At 51.5% G+C, this 13,598-nt stretch overlaps 1 protein-coding gene across 1 annotated transcript in view; it reads left to right on the top strand.

Moving 5' to 3' along the window:
• The window catches only part of LOC149366578 (uncharacterized), a 38,175-nt gene extending 25,777 nt beyond the window's left edge, over positions 1-12,398 (top strand). The window contains exon 7 of the mRNA XM_089571365.1: positions 12,017-12,398. Within this exon, the coding sequence (XP_089427491.1) occupies positions 12,017-12,398 (382 nt within the window). The remainder of the gene's footprint in view (positions 1-12,016) is intronic.
• The last annotated feature ends 1,200 nt before the right edge of the window (positions 12,399-13,598 follow it).

Below are 13,598 nucleotides of genomic sequence, written 5' to 3' on the forward strand. Positions count from 1 at the left end.
GCTGAAGTTCCTTGAAGGCTTCCATTTGCGGCGCTTCCCATTTAAATAGCACGTTTGCCTTTGTCAGGTGGGATGAGTGGCTCGGCGCTGCGCGAAAAGTTCTTCACAAATCGTCGGTAGTACGCGCAGAGTCCGAGGAATCTGCGCACAGCTTTCTTATCTGCCGGTGGTGGAAACATTGCGATAGCAGCGGTTTTCTGCGGGCCTGGCCGTACTCCCTCCTTGCTAACGATGTGACCTAAAAACAGCAGCTCTCCATACGCAAAGTGGCACTTCTCTGCTTTCAAAGTTAGGCCGGACGATTTGATTGCGTCTAGTACTGTTCGAAGCCTTTCTAGGTGTTTCTCAAAGTTCTAGGCGAAGACAACGACGTCATCTAAATATGCCAGACAAATCTGCCCCTTCAGGCCTGCCACCACTGTATCCATTACTGGCTGAAATGTGGCTGGTGCGGAAGAGACCAAATGGCATCATCTTGAACTGGAAGAGGACATCTGGAGTGATGAATGCGGTCTTCTCGCGATCTCTTTCATCGACCCCAATTTGCGAGTAGCCGCTCTTGAGGTCCATCGATGAGAAATATCTGGCGTTGCAGAGCCGGTCCAGTGTGTCGTCGATGCGAGGGAGGGGGTAGACGTCCTTATTTGTGATGTTGTTCAAGCGCCGGTAAACAACGCAGAATCGAAGTGCTCCGTCTTTCTTTCTCTTCAAAGAGCCCTTCAAGGGGCTCTTTGAAGGCTGAATAACGTAGTCGCGCCGCATTTCTTTCACTTGGTACCGGATGGCTTGTCGTTCTCGCAGCGACACTCGGCAGGGGCTCTGGCGGAGAGGTCGGGCGTGCTGGTCGGTTATAATGCGATGTTTGGCAATTGGCGTTTGTCGGACGTTCAAAGCACTGTAGGTTCGAAGGAGATTGCGGATCTGGTCTTGTCTGTTCCGGGGCAAGGCTGGGTATATGTCGAAAGCGGGCGAGTTCTCATGGTCAGGCGAATCTTGTACGGATGGGTCGGAGAGCGCGAAGAAGTCTCGTACGTCGGATACTTGTCGAGGAATGCAATCGTCGTTCCTCTGTCAACGTGCCGGTATTCCTCGCTGAAGTTAGTCAGGAGTACTTCGGCTTGTCCTTTGCGGAAATGTTCAATGCCTCTTGTGATGCTGATTCCTCGGTCGAGAAGCAACTGCATGTTCCCCTCGATAATGGCTTCAGTGTTATTCGCTTCCGTGGCGCCTACGGTGATGACGATTGAGCGGGGTGGGACACTCACTTGTTCCTCCAGGACACTAAGCGCAACGTGATGTTCCGGGGTTCTCATCGATGTGATGGCCTCGTCCGTGAAAAGTGTGATGTGAGCATCAGGGTGATCGCCTGATGCTCATTAAGGAAATCCGTGCCCAAGATCACTTCGCGGGAACTTTGCCGTATCACTACGAAGGTCGCGGGATAGGTATGTCCCTTGAGAGTCACTCGCGCTGTGCACCGTCCTAATGACGTAATGAGGTGGCCTTCTGCGGTGCGAATTTGTGGGCTTTTCCAAGCGGTCGTTACTTTTCTCAGCTGCGCACCGAATGGTCCGCTCATCACCGAATAATCGGCTCCTGTGTCCACTAGAGCGGTGACTTTCCGGCCGTCGATAACCACTTCTAAGTCGGATGTCCTGGCTCTGGCGTTGCGCGTCGTCTTCGTCGTCGGGTCACGGCTTCGTCGGATATGTGAATTGTGGGCGGGGCGTATGGTCGAAGTTTTTCCTGACGACGGCGTCGTTTTGAAGGTGCTTCGCGTCGTCGTCGAGGTTGTCGTTGTATGGGGCGTCCGCTTAGTGGGTGCGACGTCTTCAAACGGCATGGTCGGTGGAGGATCTTCGTCGTTTCTTTGGCAAGCAACCAGACCTCCACAAGTTGCTTTTAGTTTCCCCTACGTGGGCTAGGGGACCTTCCTCGGACAGCCGCGGCGTAGCTGCGGCCCAGTGATGCAAATCGTGCGGTGGACGGCGACGGCGAGCCGGAAAGACAGCTTGTCGACGCGTACTCCCCTCTGTGCAGGTAGTCGTCGATCCCTTAGCCCACGTCGGTAGACGTGGGCTAATGGATCTTCCTCGGACAGCCGCGGCGTAGTTGCGGCCCGGTGATGGAAAACTTAGTGGACGGCGACGGCAAGCGGGAAAATCGGCTTGACGACTCGTACTTCCCTCTGTGCAGGTAGTTGTCGATTTCCCGTGATCGCTGGCCGGGGATGGCCGTGGGGCGTCGATAGCGAAACCTCGCAGGCCGATGCGTCTGTACGGGCAGTGGCGAAGTATATGACCGGTTTCGCCGCAATGGAAGCACAACGGGAGGTTGTTGGAAGTTCTCCAGGCGTCGCACCTCCTGGGGCTTGGGCGTCGTTCGTAGGCTGGGCGTGTAGGGGCAGGGAGATGGCGTTCGGGAACAGCTGGTTCACGTCGAAGAGGCGGACCTCGCCTTTCGCGTTGGGGCTGAGGGCTGCGTAGTGCAGTGGTGTAGGTTAAGGTGGAGCTTCAGTTGGAGGCAAAGATGGCGGGGTGCCAAGCGCATGCTGCACTTCTTCGCGTACGATTTCCTCAAGGGTCGCTACTTGAGGCTGGTTGGAAGACGGTAGCAGGCGACGCAGCTCTTCCCGTACAATTTCTCGGATAACATCCCGCAGGTTGCCGCCGAAAGCTGTGCCATCCGAGAGGGCAGTCGAGGTCACTTCGGGCTGTCTAGGAAAATGACGCGCTCGTGCTTCCAAGGTTCTCTCAATGGCGGCTGCTTCACTGGTGAACTCCGCGACCGTCTTCGGTGGGTTGCGGGTCAGACCGCAGAAAAGTACCTCTTTAGCACCACGCATCAAAAGCTCCACCTTCAGCTCCTCCGCCATGTGACGATCGACTCGTCGAAAAGGCGCTTCATATCTTCTACGTATGCGGTCACTGACTCGTTCGGGTGTTGGATGCGTGACTGTAGAAGCAGCTGAGCTCTTTCTTTCCTGATGATGCTCGTGAAGGCCTTCAGGAACTCCCGTTTGAATAATTCCCACGTCGCTAAAGAATCTTCGTTATTCTCGAACCAAATTTTCGCTGGTCCTTCCCAAGGCTAAGTAAACAAGGCTCATTTTAGTCTGGTCGTCCCAGCTGTGTAACACGGCGACACGTCCAAACTGTTCCAGCCATTCCTCGGGATCCTCGCCCGGTGAAGCGTTGAACGTGGACGGCAGTCGGGGATGGTGTAAAATAATGGGGGCTGATGTCGTCTCCATGGCTGAAGTCGAAATTGAGTGGTCCTTCTTCGCTCGCGTGCGGACCGGTAGCAGTCCGAATTCTGGTGGACACCTCTGGAGACGAGGGCTGCTTCGCCCTTAGCCTTCGGTTAGTACGGATTGTGCGGCTTTCGCGTGATCTTCTTCGAGACGGCTCGGGCTGCTCTGATGCGTGGTGCTAAAGAGGCGCTTTTCGGCGGTCTGACACGCAACCCAGCGGAGACGGTCGCGGAATTCACCAGTGAAGCAGCCGCCATAGAGAGAACCTCGGAAGCACGAGCGCGTCATTTTCCTCGACTGCCCCAAGTGACCTCGACTGCCCTCTGGGATGGCACAGCATTCGGAGGCAGCCTGCGGGATGTTATCCCAGAAATTGTACGGGAAGAGCTGCGTCGCCTGCTACCATCTTCCAACTAGCCTCAAGTAGCGACCCTTGAGGAAATAGTACTTGAAGAAGTGCAGCATGCGCTTGGCACCCCGCCATCTTCGCCTCCAACTGAAGCTCCAGCCTTAACCTACGCCGCTACACTACGCAGTCCTCAGCCCGAACGCGAGAGCCAAAGTCCGCCTCTTCGACGTGAACCAGCTGTCCCGAACGCCGACCCCTGCCCCGCCCGCCCTGCCTACGAACGACGCCCAAGCCCCAGGAAGTGCGACGCCTGGAGGCCTTCCAACAACCGCCCGTTGTGCTTCCATTGCGGCGAAGCAGGTCTTGTACTTCGCTACTGTCCGTACAGACGCATCCGCCTGCGTGGTTTCGCCATCGACGCCCCACGACCATTCCCCGGCCAGCGACCACGGGAAATCGACGACTACCTGCACAGAGGGGAGTACACGTCGTCAAGCCGTCTTTCCGGCTCGCCGTCGCCGTCCACCGCACGATTTGCATCACCGGGCCGCAGCTACACCGCGGCTGTCCGAGGAAGGGCCCCTAGCCCACGTAGGGGAAACTAAACAAAGCAACCTGCGGAGGACAGGTTGCTTGCCGAGGAACCGACGAAGATCCTACAGCGACCATGCCGTATGAAGACGGCGCACCCACTACGCGGACGCCCGATGCAACTACAACCTCGACCACGACGCGAACCGCCTTCAAAACGACGTCGCCGTCAGGAAAAGCTTCAACCATACGCCCCACCCACAATTCACATATCCGACGAAGCCGTGACCCGACGCCGAGGACGACGTTAAACTCCAGAGCTAGGACATCCGACTTAGAAGTGGTTATCGAGGGCCGCAAAGTCACCGCTCTAGTCGACACGGGAACCGATTATTCGGTGATGAATGGATCATTCGCTGCGCAGCTGAGGAAAGTAACGACCGCTTGGGACGGCCGACAAATTCGCACCGCAGAAGGCCACCTCATTACGTCATTAGGACGATGCACAGCGCGAGTGACTCTCAAAGGACATACCTATCCCGCGACCTTCGTAGTAATGCGGCAATGTTCCCGCGAAGTGATCTTGGGCATGGATTTCCTTAATGAGCATGAGGCGGTCATCGACCTGCGATCCAAGATGATCACATTTTCCACGGACGAGGCCATCCCAACGATGAGAACTCCAAAACGTCACGTGGCGCTTAGTGTCCTGGAGGAACAAGTGAGTGTCCCACCCCGCTGAAGCGTCATCATAACCGTAGGCGCCACGGAAGCGAATAACACTGAAGCCGTTATCGAGGGGAACATGCAGTTGCTTCTCGACCGAGGAATCGGCATCGCAAGGGGCATAGCACATTTCCGCAGAGGACAAGCCTCGGGCACGTTAACAGAGGAACGACGATTGCATTCCTCGACGAAATATCCGACGTACGAGACTTCTTCCCGCTCTCCCAGCCTTGCCCCGGAACAGACAAGATGGGATCCGCAATCTCCTTTGAAGCTACAGCGAGTGCTTCTCGTCATCGCCGAAGATCCGACAAACGCCGATTGCCAAGCATCGCATTATAACCGACCAGCACGCCCGACCCCCCCGCCAGAGCCCCTACCGAGTGTCGCCGCGAGAACGACAAGCCTTCCGAGACCGAGTGGAAGAAATCCTGCGCGACGACGTTATTCAGCCTTGAAAGAGCCCATGGGCGGCACCTGTTGCTATAGTGAGAAAGAAAGACGGAGCACTTCGATTCTGCGTTGATTACCGGCGCTTGAACAACATCACAAAGAAGGACGTCTGCCCCCTCCCTCGCATCGACGACACACTGGACCGGCTCTGCAACGCCAGATATTTCTCATCCATGGACCTCAAGAGCGGCTTCTGGCAAATTGAGGTCGATGAACGAGATCGCGAGAAGACCACACTAATCACTCCAGATGGCCTCTTCGAGTTCAAGGTGATGCAATTTGGGCCTCTGTTCCGCGCTAGCCAGATTTCAGCGAGTAATGGACACAGTGCTGGCTGGCCTGAAGTAGCAGATTTGTCTGGTATATTTAGATGACGTCGTTGTCTTAGCCTCGAACTTTGAGGGACACCTAAAAAGGCTTCGAACAGTACTAGACGCAATCAAGTTTTCCGGCCTAACTTTGACAGCGGAGAAGTGCCACTTTAACTATATAGAGCTGCTGTTTCTAGGCCACATTGTTAGCGAGGAGGGAGTACGGCGAGACCCGCAGAAAACAGCTGCTATCGCAATGTTTCCACCAACGGCTGATAAAAAAGCTTTGCGCAGATTCCTCGGACGATTTGTGAAGAACTTTTCGCGCACCCCCGAGCCACTGACCCACCTGACAAAGAAGACGTGCCATTTAAATGGGAAGCGCCGCAAGTGGCAGCCTTCAAGGAACTTCAGCGTCGTTTACAGTCCCCACCGATCCTCGTGCGCTTCGATGAAAACGCCGAGACTGAAATTCATACCGACGCAAGTAGTGTGGGCCTAGGCGCTGTCCTCGTTCCAAAACCTGACGGAGTGGAGAAGGTCATCGCGTACTCTAGCCATTCCCTGTCCAAAGCCGAAGCTAATTATTCGATAACTGAGAAGGAGTGCCTTGCCATCATCTGGGCTACTTCGAAATTCTGCCCCTACCTGTACGGACGACCGTTCAAGGTGGTCAGCGATCACCACGCACTGTGCAGGCTCGCCAGTTTGAAGGACCCCTCCGGCCGCCTCGCTCGATGGAGCCTGCGGCTCCAGGAGTTTGATGTAACCGTCGTTTACAGGTCCGGACGCAAGCACACTGACGCCGACTACCTGTCACTAGCCCCTGTAGATGACCCGCCGCCGGACTACGATGGGGGCGCATTCCTGGGACCCATCAGCTCCAGCTCTCTTGCACAACAGCAACGCTCGGACCACGACATAAAATGCCTCATCGAATGCTTGGAAGGCAAGGTTTGTTCATCTCCCGCCTCGTTCAAGCGAGAATTGCCTTAGTTCTGTTTTCAGAACGATGTCCTCGTGAAGAACTTTGCAGCGAACAAGACAGCCTACCTCCTTGTTGTACCTGTAAGTCTGCGCGGAGAATTTGTTCAGGCCTCACACGACGAGCCGACAGCTGGACATCTCGGGTTTTGTTGCACCCTCCGCCGCATTCAAGACAAGTATTACTCGCCCCCACTGTCTGCCGATGTCTCACATTATGTGAGAAACTGCCGAGAATGTCAGCGACGAAAGACCCCTACAACCCGACCAGCAGGATTTCTGAACGCCATTGAGATCCCCTCAAGGCCCTTTCAGCAGATCGGCATGGACTTGCTTGGCCCTTATGAACATCTGGAAATAAGTGGATCATTATAGCGACCTACTACCTGACCCGCTACGCCGAGGCAAACGCACTGCGACGCGAAGCGACGCCCCCGATGTGCTCATCATTTACAGAGGAACAGCATTCACACGGGAACTGACGCAAGGCATACTCCATTAAAACCAAACCAGCCACCGGAGAACAACTGCATACCACCCGCAGACCAACGGACTGGCCGGGCGCCTCAACAAATCCATCGCCGATATGCTCGCCATGTACGTCGATGCCGAACACAAGACCTGGGACGTCATCTTGCCTTACGTAGTCTTCGCCTACAACACCGCTGTGAAGGAGACCACCCAGATGATTCTTTTTAGGATCGTCCATGGCAGAGAGGCCACAAGCACGCTGGACGCCATGCTGCCGAACGTTGCCGAAGAAGATAACGTCGACATCGCCGCCTACCTACAACGCGCAGAAGCCCGAAGACTTGCCCGGTGGAGGATCAAAGACCAGTAGCGGACCGACGCCACGCGCTAGAACCTACGAAGACGCAACGCCGATTACAAGCCAGAAGACCGAGTGTGGGTTTGTACGCCGATTCGCCACTGAGGATTGAGTGCAAAGCTTTTGCGCCGCTATTTCGGCCCGTACAAGGTTCTTCGTCGGCTAGGTGAATTGGACTATGAAGTCGTTCCTGACCAAATGACTGCATCCCAGCGACGCCGCGTACGACCAGAAGTAGTCCACTTCGTACGCCTAAAGCCCTATCATGCATAAAGGACTCCGTGTTTCCACATTCGGTATTTATTTTTGCACAATCCGTTTTTGATTGTTTATAGCCGCATTATGGTCTAAAGCATCGAGTCGATGCTTTTTTGAGAGGGGAGTAATGCCGCGAAACTTTGTAGTGTTTGTTTGTTGTGTTATTTGTTCAGGCTTCAAGGCTGCCGTCACGTCGCTTTGTCGGTTCGTTTGTGACGCAGGACACGCATCGATTTATCTCGATTGACTGCATCCAGGCGGAGCCGATTCTACTTTGTGCCAGAATGTTCTAGTAACTTCCGAAGCTTTGTCTCGAATGTTCGCTATCAGCTTTAAAAAGAGCACGGCTGACAGCGGCGGGCATTCCGTTCGACGACCGCCCAGCACGCTCGTTGCTACGCCGCCGCCGAGTGATTCAGTTCTTTGCGGGCGCAAGTCAGCCCAAATAAAGAGTTCCGTTTCGAAGACATCCTCGTTGTTTTCCTGTTCGCCTGACTCCAGTCACCACTAGGTGACAATATATATATATATATATATATATATATAGCGAAGTATACGCTTCATTAAGGGAAACATATTTATTCAACTCGACGTTTCGATCGGAAGACCGACCTTCTCCTGAAGAAGGTCGGTCTTCCGATCGAAACGTCGAGTTGAATAAATATGTTTCCTTTAACGAAGCGTATACTTCGCTATATATTCTTATAAGCAGTCTAGTACTTCACGCTTTCGCAACCTATATATATATATATATATATATATATATATATATATATATATATATATATATATATAGTAAAAACGTCGACCAACGTTTGAAACGATTTAAACAATTTATTGACGTTTTGACCGTGGAACGGCCTTCGTCAGAATGTCGCATCTGACGAAGGCCGTTCCACGGTCGAAACGTCAAGAAATTGTTTCAAGCGTTTCAAACGCTGGTCTACGTTGTTACTACCACATACCGTGCCAAGATTTTCCCTTTTGTGCTGGATAATATATATATATATATATATATATGGTTTCACTTCCCAAAGCGATTCAGGCGATGAGGGATGCCGTAGTTAAGAGCTGCGGAAATTTAGACCAAATGGGGTTCATTAATGTGCGCCGCGGTGGCTCTGGCTGCTGACCCGAAATACGTGGGTTCCATCTTAGCCTCGGCGGTTGATATATATAATATGTTGTAATGTTTCATGCCAGCGCGCACCCAGTGCAGGCAACCGCTGAAGAGGACAAAGCTGATGGTGACTAGTGCGCGAGCCCTGTTTTTAGTGAACCGCCTTTCTGAGCTGACTGGACGTCGCGCCGAAGCTGCTGTGATCGCTGCCTTGCCGCTATCTTCTGAAACACCTAGCCCCCTTACGATATATATATATATATATATATATATATATATATAGCGAAGTATACGCTTCGTTAAAGGAAACATATTTATTCAACTCGACGTTTCGATCGGAAGACCGATCTTCTTCAGGAGTGATTTTACATTGTGAATGCATCCCCTTTTATAGGGGCGGGCACAGAACAGGTTCTGTTCTGTGCCTGTTCTGTGCCCGCCCCTATAAAAGGGGATGCGTTCACAATGTAAAATCACTCCTGAAGAAGATCGGTCTTCCGATCGAAACGTCGAGTTGAATAAATATTCTTCCTTTAACGAAGCGTATACTTCGCTATATATTCTCATAAGCAGTCTAGTACTTCACGCTTTCGCAACCTATATATATTGCCACGCGCCTAACGCGCCGCGCGGCCTCCGCGCTGAGTCGAAGACGACGACGAAGCGGCGGTGGGCTCTCGTGGCGCGTTAGGCGCGTGGCAATATATATATATATATATATATATATATATATATATATATATATACATAGGTGAAACTTGAAATGCGGCTACATGCATATATATTGACACGTATCATTGTAGTGTTTGTTCATTCACGCTCAAGGCTGCAGGAAAGGGTTGTTATCATTTTTGTTCGTGAGGCGAGAAGCGACGAGTCTAATCTCGATTGATCGCAGCCATGAAAGGCTGCATCTAGGTTTTTCCAGATTACTGTAGATGATCTTGTCCTGCTATCTGGAAGTTTCCTTGCCGGCTTTAAATTGAGCGATTCCGCGAGCAGCGGACATTCATAGTTCGACGATTGACGAGCACGCTTGTTGCTTACGCCGCCAGCGAGTGAGTCAGTTCTTTTGCGGGCGCAAGTCAGTCCAAATAAAGAGCTTCGTTTGCACGTATTTCTGGTGTCTTCCTGACCGCTGGACTGCCGTCACTACAACGTGACATCTGGTGGAGGTGCTGGGTAGCCTTCCAGGTACCGGACAACCCCTGCAAGTCGTGACGCAAGCCCTTTGAGTTATTCGCCGGAAGACCTGACTCCAGTCTACCACGCAGCCTCTGGAGCCTCCAGCCATGACTTACGCCGCAGCAGTGCGCCGTCCTGTACCTCGACGACGGGACCCAAGTCCCTATCGCCCTTAGCCAGCTGCGCTGGAGCGCCGCCCTCTCGCACCAACTCGCCCGTCCTACGAGCGTCGTACACGGCCGAGGAAATGCGTCGAGTGGAGAACACCCGACCAGCGCCGACCACAATGCTTCCACTGCGGAGAAGCCGGTCACATTCTCCGGTACTGCCCATACAGGAGAATGGGCATCCGAGGGTTCCCTTACGACGCCCCACGACCCCGATCCGGCTAGCGACCAGCCGAAATCGAGGATTTTTTTCGTCGGGAAGGATACCCATCGCCGAGCCGCCTTTGCGTTCTCCGTCGCCATCGTCACCGCGCTAAGTATCTCCTAGCCGAGGCTACGCAGTGCGTGGAAGCTTCCCCAGCCCCCGAAGGTTAAACTGAATAAAGCAGCCTCTGGAGGTGAGGTTGCTTCTGAGCGCAAGAACTAAGATCCTCCATCGACGAAAACAGAAGATCATGCCCCCTACGACGACGACGACCCTTACGACGACGACGACCCCTACGACAACGACGACCCCTACGACAACGACGACCCCTACGACGACGACGACCCCTACGACGGCGACTATCCCTACGACGACGACGACGACTACTACGACCACAAATACGACGACAAAAACTACGACAACACCGACGACGACGACACGGCCAGACTTGAAGCTTTTACCGCTGCCCTTACACCTTATTAGGAACGCTAAAGGACACTAAGTTCTCGAAGCATTCTCCGTGTTTAATTTCATTTTAAAGCATCAAGACGATGCTTCTTTGGAAGGGGGGTAATGCCACGTATCATTGTAGTGTTTGTTCATTCCCGCTCAAGGCTGCAGGAAAGGGTTGTTATCATTTTTGTTCGTGAGGCGAGAAGCGACGAGTCTAATCTCGATTGATCGCAGCCATGAAAGGCTGCATCTAGGTTTTTCCAGATTACTGTAGATGATCTTGTCCTGCTATCTGGAAGTTTCCTTGCCGGCTTTCAATTGAGCGATTCCGCGAGCAGCGGACATTCGTAGTTCGACGATTGACGAGCACGCTTGTTGCTTACGCCGCCACCGAGTGAGTCAGTTCTTTTGCGGGCGCAAGTCAGCCCAAATAAAGAGCTTCGTTTAAAAGTATTTCTGGTGTCTTCCTGACCGCTGGACTGCCGTCACTACAACGTGACTATATATATATATATATATATATATATATATATATATATATATATATATATATATATATATATTGTAGCGGCCTTTATTGGCAAGAGATGACTGGTTGTTAAGGCCGGTTAGAGCGGGCAAGGGCAGGTCCGGTCCCGGAACAGTTGATGCTTTTGCCTCGCATCGGTTCTGTTGCTCCGTCTGCTAAGCGTCTTCCTCTTTACAATATATATATATATATATATATATATATATATATATATATATATATATATATATATATATATATATATATATATATGTATAGGTACAGTATTACGACAAACGCGACTGTTCTTTTAACGTTTATTTTGCCAACAGTTTCGGGAATGGTATTCCCTTCGTCAGGGCCCTGACGAAGGGAATACCATTCCCGAAACTGTTGGCAAAATAAACGTTAAAAGAACAGTCGCGTTTGTCGTAATACTGTACCTAAACTAGTAAACTGGGCCATTGGAACCCCTACTGAATACAATATATATATATATATATATATATATATATATATATATATATATATATATATATATATATATATATATATATATATAGGTGAACCTTGAACTGCGGTTACATGCAAGCATAAATTCGTGTTCAACAGTAACTTCTGCGCAGTAGTGGCTGGGATCTGTGGGCTCTCTATAACAGGCTTTTTCACTTCTTGCTCCGGCAGGTACACCTTCAATCGAGACGCCAGCAACGGCTTCCACTACAGCCTTAAGGCCATCCCCAATCGTTACTGCACAGCAATGGTCTTCTACTCGGTGGCAATCGTGGGATTAGGCCGGCCTGAGTACAAGTTTGACAGCAACCGAGTCAATGATGCCCTCAATGCTCTCGTGACCGCTGCCAAACGCCTTCACCGCAATCAGACCATTGACATCTACCTGACCATCGGCGGCTCGCGGAGTGACAGTCACGGAATCGTTCAGGAGTTAGAACGGTTCTTCTCGAATACAACCATCCCACTATTCCTAGGAAATGTTCCTGGAATTCAAAACTTTGAGGCAAGTGACATTCCGTTTTACAGTGCGCACTCCTCGACGGCTAGTTAAATCAGCGCGTACTTTGCAGCATTATTTTGCAGTCCAGTTATGAAGGCGCATGTGACCCTTGCTGATCTCTCCGTCGGGTCGATTTGGTTTGGTTTATTTTGGTTTAACATCCCAAAGCGACTAAGGCTATGGGGACGCCGTAGTGAAGGGCTTTGAAAATTTCGACCACCTGGATTTCTTTAACGAGCGCTGATATCGCAGAGTACACGGGCCTCTAGATTTTCACCTCCATTGGAATTCGGCCGCCGTGGCTATGATCGAACCGGCGTCTTTCAGACCAGCAGCGGAGCGCTGTAACCACTGAACCACCGCGGTGGGATTCTCCGTCGGGTCGAGTTACCCGACGGACTCACCCACTGAACATGTTTTCTTTCATCCCGTCCATAGATTGTTTTGTTTTATTTTTTTCCACACACTGCCGAATTGTGGAAATACTTAGGGGGTTCTCTGCGTTCATTGCCAACTAATCAATTTAAGCTAAAACTGCCTAACCATTTTACTTGACGTTATTCTGCCTAATCATGTTACTTGACATTGCTGTATTATGCTTTGTAATGCACCCCTGCTAAGTCCCTAACAAGACAGCAGTATTTGTAAATAAATAAATATATCTACCTTCACAATGCTCAAACCACTTGTCGATCAGCAAATGGCTGCTACGAAAGTTCTTGTTAGTCTGGCCTGACAGCTCTAATATTAGACTAAAGAGTGACAGCAGTGGAGCGTGCTAAGAATCTCTGGCTCCGGACAGGCCGCCATTGGAAACTAAACCTGGCAACGTTTAACACTAGAACCTTATCCAGCGAGGCTAGCCTAGCAGTGCTGTTCGTGTAGCAGTGCTAGAAGTAGGTGGTGGGTTGGTTCGGCAGGATACCGGCAAGCTATTTGAGGAGACGAAAAATGTGATTAAGAAACTCCAAACATGAAACCACCTAACCCTACACAGTAAAAAAATTTGCACCCTTAAAGGCGTAGCCCTCATGGCTGCACCCTTTCCACACCCTCATTTTTTATTATTTTTTTGGAAAAGGGTGCGCTGAGCACGTTAGCACGTTTAATGCATCCATGAACCGTTCAAAGCTGCGCGGGTGCAAGGGTGTTGTAGCTCCTTCAGTTGCAAGGGTGCGTAAGGGTGTACGGTATTCTTTGACTTGTCAAAGTACTTCCATCAAGCGTGCTTTTAATATAGTGTGAGCTAAT

Source organism: Amblyomma mixtum, chromosome 1 (genome assembly GCF_055824585.1).
Source record: "Amblyomma mixtum isolate Tamu chromosome 1, ASM5582458v1, whole genome shotgun sequence".
Classification (NCBI taxonomy): domain Eukaryota; kingdom Metazoa; phylum Arthropoda; class Arachnida; order Ixodida; family Ixodidae; genus Amblyomma; species Amblyomma mixtum.